The 27,560-nt window shown below is 40.4% G+C and overlaps 1 protein-coding gene across 2 annotated transcripts in view; it reads right to left on the bottom strand.

Annotated features, from left to right (window-relative positions):
- Window positions 1-27,560, bottom strand: part of LOC111149008 (tec protein tyrosine kinase) — a 95,251-nt gene that overhangs the window by 20,877 nt on the left and 46,814 nt on the right. For both annotated transcript variants that reach the window (XM_022505884.1, XM_022505883.1), the window contains exons 3-10: window positions 18,288-18,392; window positions 16,524-16,605; window positions 15,456-15,584; window positions 13,446-13,486; window positions 12,089-12,264; window positions 8,191-8,256; window positions 2,885-2,939; window positions 122-201 (exon numbers count right to left, since the gene is read on the bottom strand). In XM_022505884.1, the coding sequence (XP_022361592.1) occupies window positions 122-201; window positions 2,885-2,939; window positions 8,191-8,256; window positions 12,089-12,264; window positions 13,446-13,486; window positions 15,456-15,584; window positions 16,524-16,605; window positions 18,288-18,392 (734 nt within the window). The remainder of the gene's footprint in view (window positions 1-121; window positions 202-2,884; window positions 2,940-8,190; window positions 8,257-12,088; window positions 12,265-13,445; window positions 13,487-15,455; window positions 15,585-16,523; window positions 16,606-18,287; window positions 18,393-27,560) is intronic.

The raw sequence follows: 27,560 nt of genomic DNA, 5'->3' as shown, positions 1-27,560 counted from the left end.
TTTAGATCTTCTTGTTTAATGCTGAAATGCAGCATATTTTGTGAAAATTAGGAATCCATGCAAACTATATAGGAACTTCATATAAAAACTCTTAAGGAGAGATGACTGATGGAGAACTTACCCTCCAAACTTTGTATAAAGGGAGACTGTGTACATGCCTGGTTGACTGGAATCCCTTACCATAAAACCACCTTCTTTATCCTAAAATCAAAGTTAGGAAAAATTTTTCAATCCAGTAACAAGCATCAATGCCATAAAGAAAATTCAAGAAACTAATCTTACAATTTCATGATTATCTTTTGCCTAGAAAACCTGCTTTGGAGAAGCACAGCTTACCAACAGGGTACACCTACATGACTTTCCCCATCATATTACTGTGCTTTGAGAGGAGTTCAAGAAAGGACTCTCACAATTCCCCACTCTCACAAACCTTCACACACACCAGCATGAGATATTTCAGCAAGATATTGCTCAGGGCCCTTCAGAACCAATAGACAAGATTTTGCAATTCCTTTCGGTTCTGGGCATGTGGGGAAATAGTTCCCGAAAAATGTATTTCTTAATAACTGGATTTCATTTCATACACTTTTTATATTTGCTATAAGCTTTGAATCCTGACTCAATATCATCTTCTATCCACATAGCATTTTTCCTGTAAATATCTCCGTGTTCTTCATAAGAACACTTGTAAAAAAATCCTTAATTCCCCTGGAAACTGATATTAAATATCATTGTTCACGAAAGGAGAGACGGAAGCACAAGTAAATCAGCCAGAGAAAACCAAAAAGATGAAACACAGAATGACTAAAAGATAAGTCCTCATCAGGTTTTAAGCCAAACATCAAGAAACAGAAGCTAGGAATCTCCAATATCTCTCCACCAATGACCCCACCATCAGTCTCCAGGTCTGAAATTGCTTTAAGATGAGAGTGTGTTGAGTAGTTGAAAAACAAGATACATTTTATTATGAAAACAATGAATTAAAGTCCCACAAATAAATCTGATAAAAACAATTAGGTACAAGCAATGATCCTAATAGCTCACCAATCAGTAAAAAGTATAACAGCTACCATATATTTATTGAGATCTTACTTCGTTTTAGTATGTTCTGATATGTGGATTTACTTAATCCTCAAAACAGTCCTATGAGACAGGTACTACCCTTAACCCTGCTTTACTTCACAGGTAGGGAAAAGGGGCACAAAGAAGATGGAAAACTTGCCCTAGATCACACAGCTAGTAAGGAGCAGAGCCAAAATTTGGACACTAGACTTTCCAGATACCAACACCCTACAGCTGCCTCTCATTGTGGGGCCACCAGGGAGGCCTCTAAGGACCATGTTGGGGAGCAGTTGTGGTAACACAGCATTTGAGTCAAGCAGTGACATGCTTTTGTTCTCAACATAAACTACAGAAATCCGTGTCCAACGTAACCTTGACTGGTGGTAATGAACAGGAGATAAAATGAGAAAGCATGGGTTTTAAAAATGGAGAACTGGGGCACCTGGGTGGCTCAGTGGGTTAAGCCTCTGCCTTTGACTCGGGTCATGATCCCAGGGTTCTGGGATTGAGCCCCGCTTCGGGCTCTCTGCTCAGCGGGGAGCCTGCTTCCTCCTCTCTCTCTGCCTGCCTCTGCCTACTTGTGATCTCTGTCTGTCAAATAAATAAATAAAATCTTTTAAAAAATGGAGAACTATTACTAAGTAGGATAACTAGATCATAAACGCAGAGAATTGCATGGGTCATTATCTAATCCAACCCCCTAATCTGGCAGATGGGCAAAAGAGACTAGAAAAGCCGCAACTAGATTCAGGTCTCCTTCCTCAGACCACTGAAGCAGCTTCTGTACTATATCTTATCCTTTCATTTATTTTTCTTAAGTGTAAGAATGTAAGTACACTTATTATTTATTATTATTTGACACTTTTATCTCTAAAGGCAACTAAATAGTTATTAAAACTTCCATTTATAAAAGATACCATGTAATATTGATGTAAATTATTTTTAGTATGTAACTTCAAACGAAAGGGAAAAACACATTTTTTTTTTAGATTTTTTTTTTTTTTAATTTGACAGACAGAGATCACAAGTAGGCAGAGAGGCAGGCAGAGAGAGAGAGGGGGAAGCAGGCTCCCTGCTGAGCAGAGAGCCCGATGTGGGGCTCGATCCCAGGACCCCGGGATCATGACCTGAGCCAAAGGCAGAGGCTTAACCCACTGAGCCACCCAGGTGCCCCGGGAAAAACACACTTAAGGACTAAAAACAAGGTGGCAAATAATAAATTGGTGAGAAAGGAAAGTAAAGAAAGTGTTACCCATGCATTAGCTGTTACCTACAGCTAGGTAGGTAGCTAGATAGGTAGGGGGTTTGTTTCCCCCTCAAAAAAGATACGTTGGAGTCCCAAACCCCAGTACTTCAGAATGTGACCTTACTTGGAGAATTACAGAGGGAATCCAGTTGAAATGAGATCAGTAGGCTGGGCCCTAATCTAATGATGGAATCCTTACAAGAAAGGGAAATCTGGACACAGAGACAATGGTGTGTGGAGAGAAAACAAGGCAGGACGCCTCGGACAGATCCCTCCCTCGCAGCCCTCCGAAGGAGCCAACCGTGCGGGCATCCTGACTTCAGACTCCCAACTAACTCCAGAACCATGTGACCATACATCTCTCCTGCTTAAGCCACTCCGTTTGTGGTAGCTTGTTTTGGTGGCCCCAGGAAACTAAGACTGTACGGATCCTCAGTCTTATATGATTAAAAAGAACCACTTGTATCACAGTATTTTTTGAGGCTTTAGAACCAGGTATGTGAAATCACCCCTCGGAGACCTGTTACAATTAATTTGCACTGCAACCAAACTCACAAAACAAGCACAAACGCTTACCTCACTTCTGAGGAGCTGCTCTGCTTTGCTTCTGTTTGTGTTTCTACAATACCACCTGGGTAGAAAAAGAAGTCCCTTTAAAGCTGCGGCTTTTTAAAATTATTTTTTATTCTTTTTAGGATTAACAAGGTAATACTGCTCATCAATAATAAATAAAATTAACAGGAATAAGACATTACTCATAATGTCAATAATATAAGCAACCACCAGTAACATTTGGATATTTATACTTTCAGACTTTTTCCACCCACATTTTTATGATGATACGCACATATGCCAGCATTCATATTTTTTAAAATTTATTTATTTGACAGAGAGAGAGAAATCAAGTAGGCAGAGAGGCAGACAGAGAGCCCGATGTGGGGCTCGATCCCAGGACCCTGGGGTCATGACCTGAGCTGAAAGCAGAGGCTTAACCCACTGAGCCACCCAAATGCCCCCATATTTTCTTTTAAAGATTTTATTTTTTTTTTAATTTGATAGACAGAGATCACAAGTAGGCAGAGAGGCAGGCAGAGAGAGGAGGAAGCAGGCTCCCTGCTAAGCAGAGAGCCTGAGTGGGGACTCGATCCCAGGGCCCTGGGATCTCGACCTGAGCCGAAGGCAGAGGCTTTAACCCACTGAGCCACCCAGGCACCCCTCATATTTTTTTAATTGAAGTGGCATTAAACTCCACCTGCTAGATCATAACCAGAATTTTTTTATGATGGTAGATGACAGACATCTTTACAAAGCAATCTAGTTTTGTGCATCATGGTATAGATATGTCATAATTTATTTAAGCTGTTCTTCATTATTTAGTATAAAAATCATTTCCAATTTTGTAATAAGAGCAAGAACGAATTTTACTCCACAAATTCTAACTTATGGGAAACATCACCCTACTTTCATTATTGTATATAATTCAAATTAAATCCCACCCCAAGCCCCCATCCCACCAATAGGCTGTAGGTTTCATCTCAAGTCATTCTGGAGGCTCCGCCATTGAATTTCACAAAGGTGCCTGGGTCTTCTAGACAACCCCCAGGGGTCACCTGAGCCTCTACTGCAGGGATGCCCCCATAGCCAAGTTGAAGCGCCTGCCCCCCACCCCCGTCTCACCAGGTCCTGCTACCACACTGCACAACAACCCCAAGCCCCCACAGATCACTGCCCTTCTTAATCCTTGGGAAATCTTTCCCAAGGAAAGATGGAAACTGCCCTCTCCCACCTTATCCTCAGAAATACTCTGCCATATCCCTGCTTCCCCAGACCAATCTTTTCATGAGATAATAAGTACGCCAAAGAACATGAACTCAGACTGTTTTCTTTGGCCTTCTGTTTTAACTTTTTGTTGTTTGTTTTGGTCTGTTTGTTTTAGATGCCCTTTAGTGAACAGAAAACCCTCCACTACAGTCCTATTTCCTGAGGCTTCCAATGTTATGAAACCAGACTGGTCCCTCCGGACATTTGAATTTCCTACCACTGGTTCAGCCTTCTATAAAAGAACTGACACCTACTTTTGACCCAGCAAACACCGAGACAAGCAAACATAAAGGCCTTCTCTGATTGAGGAAGGGAAAAATACAATGACCAAAATACAATAAGATCTTTTTTTTTTTTTTTTTTTGGTCTAGATTGTTCTATGCACTCATAACAGCCAAACGTCGATCTCAATACGACGACTGTTATTTTACTTGGAGTCTGAGGTGATTAACCAGAATTATGAGCATTAAGATCTCATTGCTGCAGACTCCACTTTAGGAACTGAGACCAAGTTTAACAGAAGTGCACTTGTAATCAATCCATTTCTGAATGAAGTGGAAAGATACAGTAAATGAGGAGAACAGAATGGATTCTGTAACTAAGCTTCTTCACTGATAACAAGAAACATTTGTCAGAATGCCAAAAAAAAAGAGTCATAAAAAATTAATTAAGGAAAGGCAACTGGAGCTCTTGGGGTATATTATAAACTAGCAGGACCTGAAAGATTAAGGAAAACCAATTCTCTTTATAAATAACAAAGACCCAACCCCATATCTTCACAGCGAGCATAAGCAAGGGAGGTTTTAGTTTCACATTCAGATGTAAGGAATCAGTAATGCTGCCTCAAGAGGAAATTCAATTGAAGATATTCAGAGAGAGAAAGAAGTTCTTTCCTCATCTAGTATATTCACAGTTTCTGGGAAGGGAAAAAGGAAATAAGAAAGAAAAGGAAAGGGCAGATGGGCTTTTTGAAATCCTGCCCAAAGCAGTCATTTTTATAAGCATTTGCAGACTCCCTGAAAGGGAATTTTCCCTCCTTAGGATGTAAACTCGGACCTTTAAGAGGCTGTTGAAGGAAGGGACTGAGGAAGGAGTGATGGACAAAGAGATGAATCAATTCGTGGTAACTATTTCCCAATGGTCCGTTGTGGCTTCTCTGTCTCTTTTGTGGTAATTCTTACCAGGCGAGAAGGGAAGAGAGGGGTGCGTCTGCTGAGCTCATCCTGGCTGGAAGAAGGCTACTCACAGGCAGACATAAAGGAGCCCACGTGGTGAGCAGGAGCTCCGGCGTGGATGCCAGCCCCCTAACCCATCCTAGAAAGGTCTCTGTGAGAGGGAGATGAGTTAGCTCCCCTTGATGGAGGAACTCACTCTATATCTGAAAAGAATGGCCTGGGATTTGCAAGTAACTGGTCAGTCTGTCCTTAGATAGCAAAACCTGATGGGAATGAGGTTTTCAGATTGGCTAGTCATGTCAACACACTCCAGAAGAACAGGACTTCACAGTGGTGTCTGAACAGAGAAGAAAAGGAGATTTGGGGATACTCAGTCTTTTCTGGAAAGTTCAGATGCTGGCCAAGCTTTCTTGGGGAGGATGTGTTGAGTATATCACAAAGGGAAGGCAACCCGTATAAATGGAGGAAAAACAGAAACCAACCAACCAGCTATAAATCTTGGCTGGTTCTTTGACCCTTTCCTCCTGAGCAACCCACTTAAAAGCCTTATCCTAGACTTTGCCCTGTACTAAGGGCCCTTTCATATCTTTCCATCAAGAACGTGTCCTGACCAACATCACGATCCCACTTTCTTTCCTGCAGCAGCTCCTCTGACCCTCTCTACCTCCAACTGTTACATGGGTCTGGGGGTCAGAAGCAGGTTCTGATAGCCGTGGGAGCCTGAGGCCCGGCAACCCTGAGTCCAGCCCTGTGGACAGTCTGCCATGGACAGTCTGTTGCCTGGAACTCCCAGGCCCAAACAAACAGCAGGCAAACTCTTGATCCAATAGCTGGCAAAAGGCTTTTTAACCCTGAGGACGTTTGGGATGTGTTACAGCATGGCTGTAGCAAAGAACAGAAGAATAGGACAAATCTTGGCATAGAAAGACAGTGGGAGGAGAGGGGGATCTTTGATGGTCTACACCGAGAAGAGGTTTCATCCTTCTCATTGAGTGAGGCACAGCCCATGCCATGAGGAATTCCTGACCCTGGGCAGAGGGCTGGGGGAGTCCCACGCCAGAGACCATACACAGCAAATTCACTGAGCCGCACAGAGAAGGAGAAGAGTCCCTTACAAGAGAGGAAATTTCCAAACTAAGATAAATCCAAAAAACTTATGGCAATGAATCATAGCCTTCATAAAATCCTTATTTGTAATCCCATGAGGCAGTGGAGTTCTCACAGTTAGATAAGGATTATCTGGCTTCCAAGCATAGCCCTCCCCAAATCATCAGTTGGGTTTCAGATCATTATAAAATTGGGTCCAAGTTTTTGCTGTTTAGCACCTTCCCTAATTCCAAGGATTTTGCTATATTTTCCTAAAATTTATTTAAGAGCAAAAACACTCATTTATTTTACATACTTTTATACCCTTACCTGTTTCCGAAACAACACATCACTGAGTGCTATTAATCTTTTTTTTCTACATTTTAAGGCATAGTCATATTACAGAAAGTGATACAGACAGAGGAGACAGCTTTTTCTTGATGGCGGCAGTGGTATTTTTAAATAAGTGAATGAAGTATCAGAATGACCACCCCAGAATGATCACAAAAGTCTCTTCGGTATATATGAGCCTCTAGTAAAAACCTGGCCAGGCTCTGCTAATGGGCATAAAAATAGTATGCCCATTGCCTTCTCTAGAAAGCAATCTGACAGCAGGCATTAGGAGTCATAACTAGCCGTTAGCCCAGTCCATAAATTTTTAGAGATATAAAAAAAGAGGTTATCCCAGTCATTATTATATAGCAAAGGTGCTAAACACCACAGTGCTGTACAAATAAGGAAATGCCTTTATAAATTATTGCACATCTGTGTGCCATGTGCCTGCTTGTGCCCGCTAAGGCCTAGCACATTGCCTCAAACAGCCTAAGGTCTCGGGAAGTATTTGATGAATTTATGACTGAATGAACTATAAGGCAGTTATGAAAATGTTTTTGAAGAATAGCTAATGGCATGAGGAAAAGTCACATAATATACTGTGAAGTAGATTAAAGAGGATACAACACATACACAGCATGACTCTATGCCTTAAAATAGTAAAAAAGTTGAAATGAAATGCTAATGTTAAGAAGTCAACTCTAGTTGATTTATGAGTAATTGTTGTTATTAACATTTTTCATATTTTCAAACAATTTTAAAACAGCAATCATATATTGCTATTATAGCAAATAATAAAAATAATAAAAAATAAACTTTTTTTAAAAGATTTTGCTCTGAAGTAATCTCTACATCCAATGCAGGGCTCAAATTTACAAGGCCAAGACCAAGGGTCACTAATATTCTACTGACTGATTCAGCCAGGTGCCCCACAAACATCATTTTTTTAAAAAATTTTATTATTATTTTTGTATTTTTAAAAAGATTTTATTTATTTATTTGACAGAGAGCAAGAGCACAAGCAAGGAGAGTGGCAGAAGAAGAGGGGGAAACAGGCTCCCCATTGAGCAGTAAGCCTGATGTGGGACTCGATCCCAGGACCCTGGGACCATGACATGAGCCAAAGGCGAATGCTTAACCAACTGAGCCATCTAGGAGCCCCACAAACATGTCTTTTTAAAGGCCACTCTTAGAAATTATATTCTGATTTCTTGAGTCAATGAACAATAATATGTATTTCAAAGTCAGCTGAGCTGTGATTTGTTTAAAATCAGTTCAATTGTATTTGCCTGTGTAATTCCATAAGTACATAGTACCTTCAGGTAACGCGTACTGTAGAAACTAATTCTCACAACATTTTTACCACTCTAGACAACTGAGTTAATGAAAGATATCTATGACTTACATAATTAGGAAAATGAAAACATTTTCTGGTTCTCCACATTGATAAAATAACCATTTACTTACTCATATTGGTCTAAGTTGTTTGATTTCTTTCCTGTTACATAATTACTTGGGATATATCCTTCGCTCCTGGAATGAAGGAAAATACTTTAGTTAAACTGAAATTATTTTTCTAAGAAAAAGTACTGCCTTTATGAAAAGATTAAAGCATTGTATTGCCTAAAGTTTTAAGAAAAACTGGTCAACCCTCAATAATTCAATATATCTATAGCATTTGATGCTTTACAAAGTACTTCCTCATTTGACCTTCCCTAAAATTCTGAATGTTGTGTCCCTACTTCCTGGTAGGGAAACCAAGGCTTACAAAAAGATTAAGGGACTTTCTCCAGGTCCCAAAACTAGCCAGTAACAGGGCTAGAACTTAAAATCTGAACTTGTGGCTAGGTTCTGAGACCTTCCTAATATTCCATGATGCTTCTCTTGAATTCATAATTTCTTGGGATGTTTGAAAGAAATCACTATTTCAAAAAAGTTCAAGTATCGGATAGAAGTACCCATCTTGCCAATTCTCCAACAGTCCTTGTAAAATACTGTTTCATAGAAGGTAGCCCCTCACTTCCACATCAGCATCATCTAGGACACTTGTTAAAAAGGTGAATTCTTGGGTCATTCCCCCAAGAGAACTGAATGAGAAGGCCTATGTGAGGCCAAGGAAACTTCAGTTTTACCCGGAATGACACTTACACTCATTACAGCTGAAGAAGCCGTCATACTTGAAAATGGCTAGAGAAAATCTCAAACGCTCACAAACAATGAAACTATGTCAAATGAGGGCTCTCTTCATCTGATTTGGAAATCATTTCAGAACACGTACATACATCAAAACATCATGGTATACACCTTAAATATATGTAATTTTTATTTGTCAATTATACTTCAATAAAACTTAAAATTTTTTTAAAAATAAAAAAGGAAGCAATCTTAATAGGTAGAATCTTGGTAGGAGTCAAGATTTTCAGTGTAAGATAGAAGACGTAACATGCGTAAAATTTTAAAAATTGAGTAAAACCCTTATAATCTTAAATTTGAATTTGAACTATTAGTAGGAACTCATAATACACACACACATACCCGCACACACATACATATGTGTAGCTCTAGAATCCTAGCACTCCGATTGTTGTCCAAACACTATCTCACTAAAAGGAGCCAGCACTCCTTGGAAAAATGGCGCATGGAAGGATTGGCCAGGAAAAATACCACATGAACTTGAGCTGTCTTATTTTACCCAGAAAGCAAGGAAGCTAAGAAAGATTAAAGAGGTTCCAACCCAAACCAGGTACCACTGACCTACAATGGGTCAATTCAATCAAAAAGAATAATGACCACAATGGTTGCAATATGCATCCATAGTAACTCTTCAAACAATCATTGGTTACCATTGTTATCACTAGAGGAAGCTCAGTCATCAACCCATCATGCTGAAAATCGGTAAAAGGAAAAAAAAAATCAAACATTTCTCTTGACTTTGATGCACAAACTAAATGAACTGGTTGATGGGGCAGTTCTTCCGTAGAGGATTAATAAATGCAGATAGAATGACAGAGTTAGACAATCACCATTTTACAATCATGGAGCTAAGCAGTAATCACTAATGAGTGCCAAAATCATTAGGTGGAACCCTTATGAAGGACTTGATCGTCACCTGGACCACTGAGTGATCTTAACGTCATTAGAAGTGAGTCAACCAGATATCAGCTTCTAATGTGATCAGGCCTCTAGACTACAATTTATAGGAAATACAGGGCACGGAGACATATTAAATGATACCATGGGAAAGCAATTACCTCAATCTAGATTATGGCTCATTTCATAGGGTAAATGACTTGGTTTCATCAATAAATCAAAAATTAAAAAAAAAAAAAAAGGAGGAGGAGGATGGGGACAATTGTAGAACAAGAGACCTATGGCCAAGGGGCGCCTGGGTGGCTCAGTGGGTTAAAGCCTCTGCCTTCGGCTCAGGTCATGATCCCAGGGTCCTGGGATCGAGCCCCACATTGGGCTCTCTGCTCAGCGGGGAGCCTGCTTCCTCCTCTCTCTCTGCCTGCCTCTCCGCCTACTTGTGATCTCTGTCAAATAAATAAATAAAATCTTTAAAAAAAAAAAAAAAAAAGAGACCTATGGCCAAGCCAAAATGCAGTATATGGACCTGATTTTAGTCTTAATTAAACTGCATAAATCCATCTTAGAGCTAATCAGGGGGGAATGGAATTATGTAATCAATACCATCCTTAGACCTTGACCAGAGGGGCCGTGGCCCCTTTTACACTTTCAAAAGCATGCTAAAGTCTATGTTCCCTCAGCCCTCTTCTAGACCATCATCTGGGTAACTAGGACCCCAAAATTCTCTGTCCCTTGTGGAGGCCAACACAGACCTTTCCACCTTATATTCTGAAAAGCAAATTATGCTGGTTATGGGTAACTCCTTCTAGCCCAAGTCCAACGGGTGACCAAGTTGTGGACTGGCTTCTGCAAACAATATGGACAGAGCTTGGATGTATGGCTAGGAAATCCATATGGGTCATGTGGGATGGAGCTGGGGTAGAAGGGAATAGGGAAGGAGAGGACCACAGAGAGCCAGCCCTCCATTCACTGTCATATTCTGGCATGGGATTCTAACTCAAACCTTGCTTCCTTGTCATTTTGAAGGTACGTTTGTTAAGCTGGAGGATAAATGTTTGTCAGCTTGACTTAGGAGTTCAAAATATTTAGACAAATGATATGTGGGCTTTCATTTGTAGTCTTCCTCCAGTCCTGAAAATGTTAGTGGAAAGTCAACAGATGGTATTTTTAAAAATTATTATTAAGTATGATAATGACATAGCAGTTGTTTAAAAACATCTTTAGTTGGACTCGGGTATAAAATGACAGAATGATTTGAATTAACTTTTAAACACTCTAAAACAACAACAACAACAATAATTGGGAGGATTGGTAAATCAGTCCAGAAGTGAAGTGAGGAATAGAGAATTGGAATTGGGAGATGGGGCAAGGAGGTGAGAAAGCAGATTTGGAGGGAGAGTATGTTCTGCCCAGGACAAAAGGTCCTCCTCTTTTTATCCACAGGAACTCAGAATATAAACGGGATTATATTTCAGAGGTAAACACAGGATATAGTTTCTTTAATGAAGCCTAAAATATACTCATCCCCTACATTTATCCATATTTACTCATCACTTACCAAATAATAAAATTGAAAGGACTCTTCCTTTAAATCCAAAATTATCTTGTATAAATCACGCTCATTTTAAAATTTATTTCTTTTTTTTTTAGATTTTATTTATTTATTTGAGAAAAAGCATGTGCTCTTAAGTGGGGGGTGACGGGGAGAACAGAGGGAAAGGGAGGGCAAAGAATCTCAGATTGCATACTGAGTGCAGATCCTGACATGGGGCTTGATCCCACAACCCTGAGATCATGACTTGAGCCAAAACCAAGAGTCAGATGCTTAAGAAACTGAGCCACCCAGGTGCCCCATTTAAAAAATTCTTGCATTTATATGCATATATGTATTTTATACACATATTTCATACATACATACTCATGCATGTATGTGTGCACACGCAAACACACACACATTTTCTCTCTTTCTCTCTTAGAAAAATGTAAGATTACTTACCTCATGGGAAAAAAACCTAAAATGTCTTTCTCCCAAGATCAAAATAATCTAATTAAACATACAATGAATGAGAAAGAGACCAATGTAATACATTCTAATTTCTAGAAAGAAGTGGTTGATCCATTTACATTTATTGAGTCATTACAAAGAACACATTTTACTGCAAAGTAATGATGTGTACTTGACTTACTGTTGACTGAGCTAGTCTCATTACAAGATCATTACAGATGGTCCTTGTCTCACTTGGCACTTAATTCCCACCCACACAGAGAGAACACTTACCCGTATTTATCTCTTGCTTTCCACCAATGAACATCATTCTTTTCTAATATAATATATTCTTGGCCTCTCTCTAATCTGAGATCATGTGCCTCTGTTGCTTGGAAATCATACATGGCTACAACGATTTCTTCACTATTGTCTTCTTCTTCAGGTGGAATTGGTGGGGGAGGCCTTCGCTGAGAAAAGGAGACAACACATGAAAATGTAGTCATTCTGTTTGAAACTAGATGTGAGGTGAAACACTAAATGACTCACACAGCAACAGAGAATAAAGCAGAAACCTCAAGTCTACCTAGGAAAATCTGGGGAACCCTCCCGTGACTTTGATGACATTGATGCTACTGGACATCTCATGGGTTTCGGAATATAGGACATGAGCAAAAACCCTCCTTAAACATCAGAAAGCCTTTGCTCCTTGTCAGGGCTACCCTTCCAGGGACAGCTACAGACAATATGTGAGTAGAAACCAGAAGACTAAAGGTGGACCCACCATTCTAATGGCCTACAAGGGGAAAACACACACTAGGGAGTGAGTCTTCTGTCAAGTCTCCTGTCCATCACAGCAATGTGCATTTCTTTGTGCTTTCCATGTGAAAGGCATGCACTTAGTACCTAACACACTTTTTCTCATTTATTCTTAATACTGAGCCCATGAAATAGAGTATATAATTCCCATTTTACACGAAACAATGGTTTAAGTAATCCACCCAAAGTCACTTGTACCAGATTCACATTGGATCAGGTATGATGTGGGTCCCAAATACATGTGTTTCCAACCATACCCCACTCTTCAAAGGCATATCATTAAATCACTGAGTCATTGATATATCATTAAGTCAATAATGGTTTATCATTAAATCATTAAGTCACTTTTTCATCATGATACTGTGGCCTTAATACTGAAATATTCCTTTAATGTTCCTTTAAAGTTCCACACCTTTTCTACAATTCTTGAGGCCAAAATATAATCAAAATGCCAGATGAGGAGAGGGCCCCCATGATAATGTGATATAATTAAATTAATATTATTTGATACCAAAAAAAAATACTCAGCATACCTTCCTCTGATATGAAAAGTGGGGCAGAATCATGTGAATAAATATAAACTTAGGAGAAGTGAGTTGGGGGAAAGCCAAGAGGGAGACAAACCATGAGAGACTGTGGACTCTGAGAAACAAACTGAGGGTTTTGGAGGCGCGGGGGTGAACCTGGTGGTGGGTATTATGGAGGGCACATATTACATGGAGCAGTGGGTGTGGTGCATAAACAATGAATTTTGGAACACACACACAAAAAAATTTTAATTAAATTTTTTAAAAGAAACTGTAAATGTTTCCAAAAGGTAAAGACCGCCTACCTTCTTTGTTTCTGGTGCTGGAGGTAGTGCTTTTTTTATACCTGAAAATGACAACAACAAAAATGGGTCAAAATGCCAGCTACCAATGACTGAGAGCTTTAACGAGAAGTGAAAACGAACGCGTGGACGAGAAATTTGGACTCTCACTCTGGTGCATGTTGCTTGTAACACTGTTGTGGGGAACAATTTAAAGTGCTTTCAAAGCTGGTTTGTTTTCTGTCTTCCAGAACAGACTATAAATGCCAGAGGGATTGGGGCCCTATCTTGTTCTTGGTAAACAAGTGAGACTAGGATAAACTAAAAAGCTTCCTGTGGGCAAACGAAACCATCAACAAAATGAAAAGGCAACCCACAGAAGAGGAGAAAATACTTGCAAATCACATACCTGATAAGGGGTTAATATCCAAAATATATAAGGAACTCCTAGAACTCAACAGCCAAAAAACTAAAAAAACTCCGTTAAAAATGATGCAAAGGACCTGAACAGACATGTTTCCAAAGAAGACATTCAGATGACCAACGGGTACATTAAGAGGGGCTCAGTATCACTCCTCATTAGGGAAATGCACATCAAAACCACAATGAGATATCACATCATACCTGTCAAAATTACTATTATCAAAAACACAAGAGGTAACAAATAATAGGAGGGTGTGGAGAAAAGGGAAGCCTCATGCAGTGTTGCCAGGAATGCAACCACTATGGAACACAGTATGGAGGTTCCTCTAGGAATTAGAAATAGAGGGACACCTGGGTGGCTCAGTGGGTTAAGCCTCTGCCTCTGGCTCAGGTCATGATCCCAGGGTCCTCGGATCGAGCCCTGCATCGGGCCCTACTCAGGGGGGAGCCTGCTTCCCCCTCTCTTTCTCTGCCTGCCTGTCTGCCTACTTGTGATCTCTCTCTGTCAAATATATACATAAAATCTTTAAAAAAAAATAAAAAGAAAAAAGAAATTAGAAATAGAACTACCATATGACTCAGCAATCCCACTTCCGGGTATATACACAAAGGGCAGGAAAGCAGTACTTTGAAGACATTATCTGCACTTCTGCATTCATAGAAGTATTATTCATAGTAGCCAAGGTATGAAAACAACCTAAATGTCCATCAACAGATGAATGGATAAAGACACACAGTGTGTATATATAGTGTACTGTATAATATTTATAATATATATAAATAAAATGGAATATTATCCCGCCCTTAAAAAGAAGGAAATCCTGCCACGCGCAACAACACGGATGAATCGGAGGGCGTTGTACTAAGTGAAAATAAGCCAGACAGAAAAAAAAAAGACAAATACCACAGGGGATCAGTTACATGTGGAATTTAAAATAAAAAGAAAATTCAAACTCATAGTAACAGAGTAAAAAAAAAAAGTGGTTGCCAGGAGATGGGGGTTGGGAGGAGGGAGATAGAGTTGTTGGTAGAGGGCACAGATTTTCACGTATAAGATGAATACGGTCTGAGGGTCTAATGTCTAACATGGTGACAGTAGTTGATAGCACGGTAATGTACAACTGAAATGTACTGAGAGTAGAACTGAAATATTCTCACACATACACACCGGAAGGTTAACATGTGAGGTTATGGATGTCTTAACTCCATGGGAAGAATCCTTTCACAACGCATACATATACCAAATCACACTGCACACTTGAAAATATCTTACAATTTTAATTGCCAGCTCTACCTCGGTAAAGCTGAAAGGGAACAAGCTGTTGATGGTGCCACATTAAGCTCATGCTTTTAATAGAGTCATTTTGAGCAGGCTTCCATACTGTGATAAAAGCTCTTGAAAATAGACCTTTTGATTCCACGAGATGGCCCCACTGCTAAATAAACATAATTATTCATACAAAATACACCCACCCTACATTCACACAGCGCGAGAAGGTGTAAAGGTCATAGTTAACCAACATCAAAATCAAAACCAAGTCACTTTCACACTATACCAATAGTACGTATATCCTGCACATAATATCATTATAAAATAAAATAAATACTTACTACTCTCAAAAAGGTTATATTTTTCACATCCAGGTGCTAATTTTTCAGTTTGTCGGCAACACTGATAACTTCCGTCTGCCCAAAATTTAGGATGATATTTAATCATGATATTATTGTTGTTCTTTATTTCTGTAATTCAGAGACACATTAAGTGACTAGTGAGATAAAATGGATGACAGAACGTTTTGTAGCTAACACTGTCGATCATTCTTTATTTCTCAGATGCTACGTTTATTAAGAAAACACTTTCATAACCTCATACAGCCCAGCATTCAGAAAATCTATATGGTTCTCTTTCACCTTCTTATTTTGATGAAACGCCCTTGTTAGCAGAAGTGACCTCTGCTGTACCATGATGGATAAGCACACAAGTCAGCTCACCCCATTCTGTTCTGCAGGAGAAGGGATGAGGACCCAGCAGTACAAATCACTCATGGAAACACTTTATGCACAAGTCGTCAATCCACACCAAACATTGACTACACAGACCATGTCTTAGAAAATAAAATCCTGTTATCAAAAAAGCCCAGAGCTTTCTCATCGTTAAATATATTAGTCATTAGGGGCGCCTGGGTGGCTCAGTGGGTTAAAGCCTCTGCCTTCAGCTCGGGTCATGATCTCAGGGTCCTGGGATCGAGCCCCAAATGGGGCTCTCTGCTCAGTGGGAAGCCTGCTTCCCTCTCTCTCTCTGCCTGCCTCTCTGCATGCTTGTGATCTCTGCCTGTCAAATAAATAAATAAAATCTTAAAAAAAAAAATTTCCCAGAATCTTTTAAAAAAAAAAGTATTAGTCATTAAATGAAAGCATGCATTCTTTTTTTTTTTTTTTTGAAAGCATGCATGCTTTAGAAACTATGTGTATAGCTTCTAAAGGAATCTAGAAGGAATCAGGTTATAAAAAAGAAAGTTGTCTTCATCATGTATCCCAGTAGCCGACTGTCCTCAGAAAAACACTTATTGTAGATTAAAAGATTCCAAATGCAAGATACAGTGGCCGAATTTCTCTTCCAGTGATAACAATGTTACATCCTAAAATTATGTACAGTTAATATTTCATTATGAGTTTTACCTTCTTTTAATTTCTTCACCCACCGGTCCCTGCTTTGTGCACTAGGTGCAAAAATGTAAAGTGTGTTAGCATCATGAACAACCTAAAATAAAACAAAAGACAGAATAGATGAGAAATACTTAGACACAGCATTTCTGACTAGCACAGAGCCCTTGGTACCAGAGGCATCAATAAATGATTCTGAAATGATCGAATAAAAGTCAATTACTTTGGATCCAAAGAACCTACAAAAGCATATGTATTTCTTCATGTCTACATCAAGTAGGATACAAATTTTGCAAAGGACTGAGTTTTAATAGAAGAAAAAATATAGAGAGACCAAGATGCTTCACTAATCATTATTTCTTGCAATCTAACTAATTGAAGATCCTTAAGTAAATTTGGTGTAGCAAGAATTATTCTAATCTAGCATTTTTCTGAATCATATTTTACATGAATGGACTACCCTGTCAATGTTACCACTGTACCTTCCTTTCACCACTGTAAATAACGGCAGTGGCTAACTTTATTAAACACTATCCCAACTCTATATCTATCTGTGCTTCACAGATATTTAACTCAGTTAATCCTACTACTAAGGCATCATATTTACATGTTACAGAGGAGGAGACTAAGGCTTATCCCCAGACCTTCCACTCCTGTGTAACACCAGAAGGCACCATTCATACAGAACACACTGCATATGACGCCCCCTAACGTTGTACTAGATAACCTGCCCATCTCATCTGGCTGATGATCCAGAAAACCAGGATCCTGAGCCCAAACTGTGAACCATAATGCCTCTTTTAGAGGTAACTCCTGGTGAGCAACTTAAGTCTTACTCTTAGTACTCTTAGTATTCTTAATATTAGTAATAAAACTCTGCCTGGGAAACTAACCCAAGAATTCTGTGGTCTGTCCTTTCACCTTTGGTCACAGGCACAAGGCAGAAACACCCTGAATGGCTAAAAAGAAAACCAAGACTAGAAACCTTCCTCTGACACAGAAAGGCAAATACTGCATGATCTCACTCCCTGTGGAATCTAAAATAGTCAAATTCATAGAAGCAGAGGGTAGAGAGAGTGGTGGTTGCCAGGGACAGGGAAGAGGGGTAAATGGGGAGATGTTGGTCAGAAAGTATAAAGTTTCAGTGAAGCAACATGAATGAGTTCTGGAAATCTAATGTAGAGCCTGGTGACTACCATTAACAATACTGTACTGTATACCTGAAATTTGCTAAGAGGGTAGGTCTTAAGTGCTCAAAGGAAGGAAGGAAGAGAGGGGGTAAAGAAAAGACAAGAGAAGAGGAAAAAGAAAGAAAGTGGTCGGGGCGCCTGGGTGGCTCAGTTTAAAGCTTCTGCCTTCGGCTCAGGTCATGGTCTCAGGGTCCTGGGATCCAGCCACACATCGGGCTCTCTGCTCAGCGGGGAACCTACTTCCCCCTCTCTCTCTCTGCCTGCCTCTCTGGCTACTTGTGATCTCTATCAGATAAATAAATAAAATCTTAAAAAAAAAAAAAAAGAAAGAAAGTGGTAATTACATGAAGTGATGGATCTGTTAATCAGCTCAACTGTGATCATTTCACAATGTATACATATACCAAAACATCACGCTGTACCCCTTAAATATACACAATTCCTGTGTGTCAATTGCACCTCACTAAAGCGTAAAAAAAAAATTTTTTTTTATCGACCACGAAAGCAATGGCAGGAAACTGTAATGTCAAATAGTAAGCATGACTAAAACCTCAGAATTATTCTGTGGCAAAAAATCATGCCAGCTTACCTGAAATGGATATTTATTTTGGCAGGGGATAACACCCTCATCGTTCTTCACTACTTCCACACACTTGATTTTTGCAACATCAATAAATCCCTTTCTGTATTTTTTCTGTTCAAAGAAAAACAGAAGGAGAACCATTACAATCATAACAAGAAAAAATGTAGTTAAAAGAAATATTTGTTAATGAAATCACTGATTCAAAATGTTACACTTTTCTTAATAATTTCCTAAATCATGTCTCCATTTATTGTCAAAACTGTTCAAAATACTAACATTGTGAGAATTGTAATAAAATAATAGTATTATGTGAAAATAACTATTTCTGTTTATTTCTAAATTTTCCTGTCCTTGCCCCCAAAACACTCTAGAGCTCAGAAATGGACTCCCTTTTATTGTCCCCATCCCCTTTCAGGCATGTATCTTTTCAATTTCTTCAACATCTTGATGACAGCACTCATTCCCAAAATGATGCTGACAAATAGCATCAAAGACCAAACCACGCAAAACTCCAGGTACTTGAGGGTCCCGTGAGTAGCTCAGTCTGTTACACATCTAACTTTCGGTGTCAGCTCAGGTCATAATCTCAGGATTGTGAGATCAAGCCCCACATGGGGCTCCATGCTTAGCATGGAATCTGCTTGAGATTCTTTCCCTCTCCTCCTGCCCCTCCCACCCCAGCACTCTCTCTCTTCCTCTCAAATAAATAAATAAATAAAAATAATAATTAATCTTAAAAAAAAAAAAAAAAACCTCCAGGTACTTGATCACAGATACAAACTCTAGCCAGTTACTTTTTCTACTCAGGAGAATGTAAGGCAGACTTGAGATATTCATATAAAACTCCCATTCAGATTCTATTGTTGGATATTCTATTCTACTTCTCGATTGCCCTCTCTGCTCATTGCAGTTTTCCCAGCGGCAATTAACTAAGGACATATCAAGACCTCCCTCCACCCTTAAGCATAGTAATCTCACACCTGAGAATTCATCCAAGGGAAAAATCCACAAGAATACAAAGTAGCACGTGCAAACGTAAGTTGATAGAATACACCCATTAAAAACCATCACAAACACAATGTAGAAATAAAAAATGTTTACTGAATAATACTAACTGATATATTCCCCATGAAAAACTGTGTAAAGATGAAAGTTACCTTTGGGAAGAAGACAGTAGATATTCATATGACAAGGACTAGAAGGAAAGGTAGAGAAATGAAGAACACTGTAATGTTTGGGGTGACCCAGCCAACCCCTGTCATCAGTCATTCAAAATTCCCTCATTGAATAGTCTAAAACTGTCTTCTGGTCACAACCTTTGGGGCCTCTATCCTGCTCCCAGGAACCTGCTCTGTATTTTTACTGTCACCATAAGACCTTCAGACCTGCCCACTCTCCCAGGTCACTAGCTCCCATCTGACAGCTGACTTGGACTATCCTGGAGGTCATTTCACCATAGTATCCTCTTTCTCTCTCTTTCCTCTCTCCCCCAGCCCCTGCACAAATCCCATATATCCTTTGACAATTTTGTCGGTGCCCAGTGCTATCCACACCTTCCCTATTCCTGCATACCTGGTTGCAGAAAGTCAACGATAATCCTAATTTTCTTCCCTATGCTTCCCCTATGCTTTCCTCATCTCCTTTGTCTATGACTCATGGAGAGAACCTGGTGGCTTCCACGGAGAACGTCAGTCTTATCAGAGCTACAAACCCTTCCATTCCCTTCGTCCCAGCAGGCGAGCTCCCTCACTGCTTTAGGAAGAGAGCAGCCATCCCACGAGCACACCCTTCAACTTCTTCCCTCTGGAGATCAAAAGCATTCTAAGATTTATCTTTCTTTTTTTCTTCTCTTTCATCCTGTCTCTTGGAGAAGTTAAGGAAACTGCAGCTCAGACAGGTTAAATATTCAACAAGGACCCCAACTGACCCCAAAGCCTAGTGGACCCTGGGATACCCCAGCAGCAAACAAGTAATAGCTTTAATGGAGCTAAGTCCCCAAGTGGGGGGCAATGGGTATTCTGAGCATGGACTGAGCTTCAGCCAGAGTAGACAGAACAACATTCTCCCCACCTGTGCTTTTCTGAGAAAATTCCTTCTACCTGTAGACACATTCGGGCCTCTCCCATCCAGACCAAGAACCCTTCTTCTGGCCCTACTATTGCCCTCGCTTTCCTCTTCCCTTCCTGGAAGAGAAGATGCTTACATCCTCAGCCTTCCATTCCTTCCCACCTACTCCTCCTCCTTAACTACTTGCTGTCTACTTCCTCCTCATCACCGCCTGCTAAGCCGGTCTCAAAAACGTCACCAGTGACCCCCACCCAACAGTCTTTCCTCAATTGTCACCTACTCACACCCTGATGAAGCATTTGAAAGTGCCACCACGCTCTTCTCCCTGAATGGCCTTGACTCTGGGTCATCCTGGGTTTTCCTACTCTCCCTCACCTTCAGTGTCCCACAGACAACACCTGTCCTGTGTCAGCAGCTGTGTCAAGGAACACACGGTCAAGATCAGGGAAGCTCACTTCCTGAGCATTTAGCTCACAACTACTGGGCCATTCAATCCTCTCAAACTCAGTGAGGACAACATGACCAGAAGGGTACAAGAGGGAAGAAACTAAAATTAATTGACTTGCCCAAGATGGACAGTATTTATGATACAGTGTTGTAAGCACTGTATATAAAGAAAAAGATGGCATGGACACGGAGGAGCCAAGCTTAAATGCCAATTCTGGAAAAGAAATTCCAGTATGTGACTAGGAGGAGCTGAACGGCACACGACAGGGAGGGAGTAAACAGCACAGATGAAGAAAAACATAATCCAGGATGACCGAGGTTGCCTCATATTTAAACGGGAATAATAACAGCTATGAGAACTAAATGAGTTAGTATTTGCCAAATGCTTAGAATAGTGTGTGGCCTATAATATGATATCTGTAAGTGTTGGCTACATTAAATAAATAAGTAGGAAAAAAAAAAAAAGACCAGTGTGGTTGAAACAGGGTGTGTGAGGCAAGATGGAAAGGTGAGCAGGGCCAACCAGGAAAGAACCTACAGCACAGCATTAAGAGGTCTGGTCAGACAGGGTCCCTGCCCTGCTCCTGGGGTCTGTGCCAGCTAGTGCGTGGGAGAAATTGACAGAGCACCATCCTCTTATTAACAAGTCACACATGTTCACTGTCAAAACCGTAGTAAATACTAACAGCACAAAGAAAATCAAATGACCCTTAATCTCCCAACCCTGGAGAAAATCACTGTTGACGTGGAGTTTTCCCAACGTTGTTCTCAGGGGTCATTTACCACCTGCCAGCTCTCTTAGTCCTTGAGCAGTAGGCTGGTCTGTTTCCAAGATACCCATCTCCACTCACCACCTGCCCCTGCTATTAAATGCAGCTGTTAAATGCAAGTCAATCTAGGGGCACCTGGATGGCTCAGTCATTAAGCATCTGCCTTTGGCTCAGGTCATGATCCCAGGATCCTGGGATCAAGCCCCGCATCAGGCTCCCTGCTCAGCAGGAAACCTGCTTCTCTCTCTCCTACTTCCCTTGTTTGTGTTCCCTCTCTTGCTGTGTCTCTCTCTGTCAAATAAGTAAACAAAATCTTAAACAAATAAAAACAAATCAATCTATATCGGAAAATTTAGGATGGCCTACATACTAGATTGACTTAGCCCCCTAAATTCATGTTCTGGGACATACAATCTATTCATGTAATGTACCAATATTGGGGTTTGCAGACAAAGGTTCAATTATAAGCTGCTATGCATGATTTTATCTACCCCACCAGCAAACACTGATCAGACACCAAGTACAGCGCTGTGTGCCGCAACGTCAAAGTTATGCAAGGGGGTTGAGGGGCTCCCTAAGAGGACTTCCCAATAATATACTCAGTGGAAGGAGAAGAGGGGCAGGATTCGGAATCAGATAATCACAAACTCTCGTGAATTCATGGTGCGTTATGGAGCAGGCAGACTGGACCAGGAGGAGTTGAGGAAGTTTCAGGAAGGAAGTACTGCTTTGATTTGGTTTCTAAAGGATAAGTAGGAGTATTCCTGTAGAGAAAGTAGAAGAAAAAAATTCCAGACAGCAGAAGCAATAAAGCACTCATTTAGGGAACAGAAAAAAAAAAATCCATCGTGGTTCAGAACGGTTCAGGGGAAGTGTAGGAAATGAGACCAAAAAGGTTATTCGGGACCAAGTTAGGAAGATGCCTATAGGCCAGACTTGGCAGTTTGGAAGGAACAGTGCTGTGCTGGGGTTTGCTTTTGAAATGGTAATTGTTAATGGCAGGGTGGCGAATGAATAGAGACGGAGAGGCTAGCCAGGAGCTGCTGCAGTCTTCAGGTGAGGGCTGACGAGGTCATGAACCCGGTCAATGGCAGTAAATCAGGTGAGGAAAGTGGGGACACCAGAACATTAGAAGAGAGAGTCCATGTAACTCTGGCACTAGATGTGGGGATTCAGAGAGAGGAAGGAGGTAGGAAACCTCAAGATTTTGAGTCTGAGTGACCAGTAGACACCAATGCCATGAGTCACCACAAGGAACACAGAAGAACCAGGTTTGAGACAGTGTTGGGAAATGCTTTTTGAGTTGACTATTGGACAACCCACTGGAAATGTCTGGAGGGAACTGACAATATGAAGCTCGTATTCAGCGGTGCTGATCATTTTCTTTATAGTAAAGAGAACTCTGCTTTTCTCAACACATATGTTGTGTGTATATATAGTAGAACCTTATTGTAGTCACACCTCAGGGAAGCCTAGGAGGTTAGGCAAGGTCAAGGAAGAGACTTGCCATAGGGAACCCTAAGAGTTATGGAAAGAGCCATGTGCCCGCCCCCTTAACACCTGGTCTTCACATTGCTGGTGAATGAGAGTTAACGCAGAGAAGGGACAGACATAGAACATACAGTGTTTTCTCCATTCAGACTGTTTATTGTTTCTTCAATAAGAAAATTACTTCATGGGGCGCCTGGGTGGCTCAGTGGGTTAAAGCCTCTGCCTTCAGCTCAGGTCATGATCTCAGGGTCCTGGGATCGAGCCCCACATCAGGCTCTCTGCTCAGCAGGGAGCCTGCTTCCCCCTCTCCCTCTGTCTGCCTCTCTGCCTATTGTGATCTCTGTCAAATAAATGAATGAAATCTTTAAAAAAAAAAAAAAAAAGAAAGAAAATGACTTCACAATTACAGAAGTATGCTATACATTACTGTTACTATTGTGGCCCAAGGAGAAATATCCAAGGTCATTACAAGTTTCATGTGAAGTTTCCCTTTTCTTTCTTTCTTTTTTTTTTTATTTCTTTTCAGTGTAACAGAATTATTGTTTATGCACCACAGCCAGTGCTCCATGCAATACGTGCCCTCCATAACTATAGCCTTCACCGTGCCCACCAAACTGAAAATCACAATTAAGCCAAGACATCACCTTATTCCTGTTTGAATCATCCATGCTGAAAAAATCTACCTGGTACTTAGCACACATTCGTTCAACACTGCTGAGCCAGTCTGCAAAGAAGGACGCACAACATTGTGTGTGTGTGTGTGTGTGTGTGTGTGTGTGTGTGTGTGTGAGAAACACAGGATACATACTTCTCTCTTGCATACCCTCTACACACTCAACCAAGCTTGAAAATGAGTTATGTAATAGTTGTTTTACACATTTCTAAACCAGCACAAATGGGGAAACTAGATCTAGAGATGAATTATAACTTGCTTAAAACTACATGTCAAGTGTATGGCAGAACTGGGAGGTAAATGCAGGAAATCCTGTCCCCCAGCAAGTCTTTCAAGGTACCCTGTTTTCCTTTAATTTCCAGAAAACTCAGTGTTTTATGAATATCAATATCAATCCTAAATTAATGAAATAACATTTTTTTCCTAAATGTATACGAGCATTCAGGGCTGGCCCCAGATCAATGTGGGAAGTCAACCATTTATCTCCAGGATACTCTGGTGTCCTCCTTCTACACCCTACTCCCCAGGCCTCTGAGTCCCCATTAGGCACAGTGAAAGACCTACCATGATTTTCCTCCAGTATTGCCAATGATCCCTCCCCTTTTCCCCATCACAGCTTTTATTCCTAATGTGGCTCCTCCCAGCCGCAGGCCATGGTAGAAAGTTGCTGGATGAGTCATCCTCGCATTGCAATAGGATCTCAGGAAGGCGGCGGGAGCTGTGGAAACAGGGAGACCCTGCGTCCAGACTTTGCTGCTTAGAAGCTGTATGGCCTAGGGCAAGTTCTGTCCCCTCCCTCTCGGTTCCCTTGTCTGTAGGAATACGACACTACTATTCACTCTGCTAAGCTTCTAGCAGAAATAAAGATAACGCACACAGATGCTTAAGCACAGTGTCTGGCATATGAAGTCATTCCCTAAACGCAGCATTTACCATTAATTAGCTTTCACCATAACCCTGGAAAGTTGTTACGAAACTGATCAGATGAGCAGTTACAAGATTGGCCAAGAGACTGAGCCACTATTGAACCCAGAGCTCTCAAAAACGCAAAGGCATTTACCTGACTCCAGGTCTCTCAAGCTGGAATATTTCTGGACTCTTCTTATAAAAAATAAAATTATCTTGTGTCAAAATCTAACAACTGTAGAGCACTCACTCTGAGTCAGGCACTGTGTCAACCTCTTCGCATGGTTGACTCAATGAATCTTCACAGCATTTTATGAAAACAGTTATCATCCCATTTAACAGATGAAGAAATCAGGACATAAAGGGTATAATTAACTGCCAAGAGTCACACAATAAACCAGGATTTGAACTCTTGTCTAATTCTAATCTTGAATTCTTAAGTGTAACACCCACTTGAGTAACATGATACCACTTAACTAAGTACACACATAAAATAAGTAGAACTTTCTTATGCTTATAGCTCTTAATACCCCTAAGACAAAGATAGTTCACAAATTAAATACAAACAAAACTATACAAAAAATAAGATTTTTTTTTTTTTTTAATTACTTGGATGTGATGGATGGGCATTTGCTGGAGTTGAAACTCTGCCCTGAAGACAGTTCTTCTGACTTGTACAAGCTTGCATTACTCTGGGCCATGTGACTACCACTTCCACCCTTTCTCTCCATTTCAGGTAAAGGGAACCTCTGCTTACTGAACACACAGCACCATCCAAGCATTAGGCCTCCATTTGGCACTACTGAACTGCTTCGTGTTTGATCAGCCACTGTTCTTTCTCAATAGGCCACAACAATTGAAACCAAAGATGGGCTGTTGACATGGTCATTCGGTGACAAGGAAGTACCCCAAAAATGGAGACAAAAAGTGTGTGTGTGTGTGTGTGTGTGTGCCCACCCATATGTATTTATCATACATATGGGTGGGCACACACAGGTTATATTGCTGGGGGAGTTATGTATAATATTGCCATCAAATTAAGAACACAAAATTTAAAATTCCTAGAACCCGCAGTCCTTGCCAAATGGGGAGCCTCAAAGTTGCTGTTAATATTCATTGCATTCCATCAGGACAGGTCCTTCATTCAGCCATATTCATCAAGATGGATTTCTGCTTCTCCCTACCACTGGCAAGGCACAGATACCAAAGAACCATAATGGAGATACACAAGTTCAAAATGTCTTGGTCTTAAGGAGTTTACAAGCAGACATTTGCTAAGGTTAAGGAGAAGAACAATAATTGTCCACAAAGAAAGTTCAGATGAGTCAATACCACACAGCTAAGAGATCCAGTCAACTCTTAAAAAGAAAAGGAAAGAAAATGACACAGTCTGCGAAAAATCTCCAATGAGCCAAAGGTCTATTTTATTCATGAGGGTTGTTCTTTTCCCTTTTCACTTAGGACACAGTTCAAAGAATGGGCCTAAGAGCAACAGGACACATTAATCACAAGAAACAAGGAAATCCCCAGGATGGATTTGGCAGGTTTTTTTGTGGATATTGAGAACAGTTTTGACGTAGACCTCTCCAGCATCAGGAGAAGTAGAATACATAAAGTTCAAAGGCATTTCCAACTTGATGGTGGTAGGATAAAATGCCCCCTCTTTACCAAGGGGCAAATTCTAGTGATGAACAAAAGACAGTGAAAACAAAAACTTGGCATCTAACACTTTTTCCTCCCTTTTCAACAACTTATAATAACCATTGGCACAGGTGCTTTACATTTCCTATAGTGCTTTTACACTACAAAAGAAAAAAAAAACAAAACTCAAAACAACAACATCAACAAAACCACTCAGAACTTTTACATAAAGAAGCCAGCACCAAGAACCATAAGATACCTGGGAATAAACCTAACCAAAATCGTAAAGGAACTGTACTTGAGGAACTACAGAACACTCATGAAAGAAACTGAAGAAGACACAAAAAGATGGAAAGGCATTCCACGCTCATGGATCGGAAGGACAAACATTGTTAAAATGTCTACACTGTCTAGAGCAATCTATACTTTCAATGCCCTCCTGATCAAAATTTCACCGGCAGTTTTCAAAGTGCTGGAACAAACAATCCTAAAATTTGTATGGAACCAGAAAAGACCCCAAATCACCAAGGAAATGTTGAAAAAGAAAAACGAAACTGGGGCATCACACTGCCTGATTTCAAGCTTTAGTACAAAGCTGTGATCACCAAAACAGCATGGTACTGGCACAAAAACAGACACACAGACCAGTGGAACAGAGTAGAGAACCCAGATATGGACCCGCAACTCTATGGTCAAATAATCTTTGACAAAGCAGGAAAAAATATCCAATGGAAAAAAGACAGTCTCTTCAATAAGTGGTGCTGGGAAAATTGGACAGCAATGTGTAGAAGAATGAAACTTGACCATTCTCTTACACCATACACAAAGATAAACTTGAAATGGATAAAAGACCTCAACTGGAAGCAGAAACCTATCAAAATCCTAGAGGAGAACATAGGCAGTAGCCTCTTTGATATCAGCCACAGCAACTTCTTTCAAGACATGTCCCCAAAGGCAAAGGAAAAAAAAAAAACGAAAAAGAACTTTTGGGACTTCATCAAGATCAACAGCTTCTCCACAGCAAAGGAAACAGTCAACAAAACAAAGAGGCAACCCACGGAATGGGAGAAGATATTCGCAAATGATACTACAAAGGGCTGATATCCAAGATCTATAAAGAACTCCTCAAACTCAACAAACACAAAACAGATAATCACGTCAAAAAATGGGCAGAAGACATGAACAGACACTTCTCCAAAGAAGACACACAAATGGCTAACAGACACATGAAAAAATGTTCATCATCATTAGCCATCAGGGAGATTCCAATCAAAACCACATTGA

The sequence above is a fragment of the Enhydra lutris genome, unplaced genomic scaffold, assembly GCF_002288905.1.
Source record: "Enhydra lutris kenyoni isolate GAN:26980312 unplaced genomic scaffold, ASM228890v2 scaffoldscaffold21, whole genome shotgun sequence".
In the NCBI taxonomy this organism is placed as follows: Eukaryota; Metazoa; Chordata; class Mammalia; order Carnivora; family Mustelidae; genus Enhydra; species Enhydra lutris.
The sequence above is the reverse complement of the archived record's forward strand: the minus strand, read 5'-3'. Positions and strand labels throughout refer to the sequence as shown.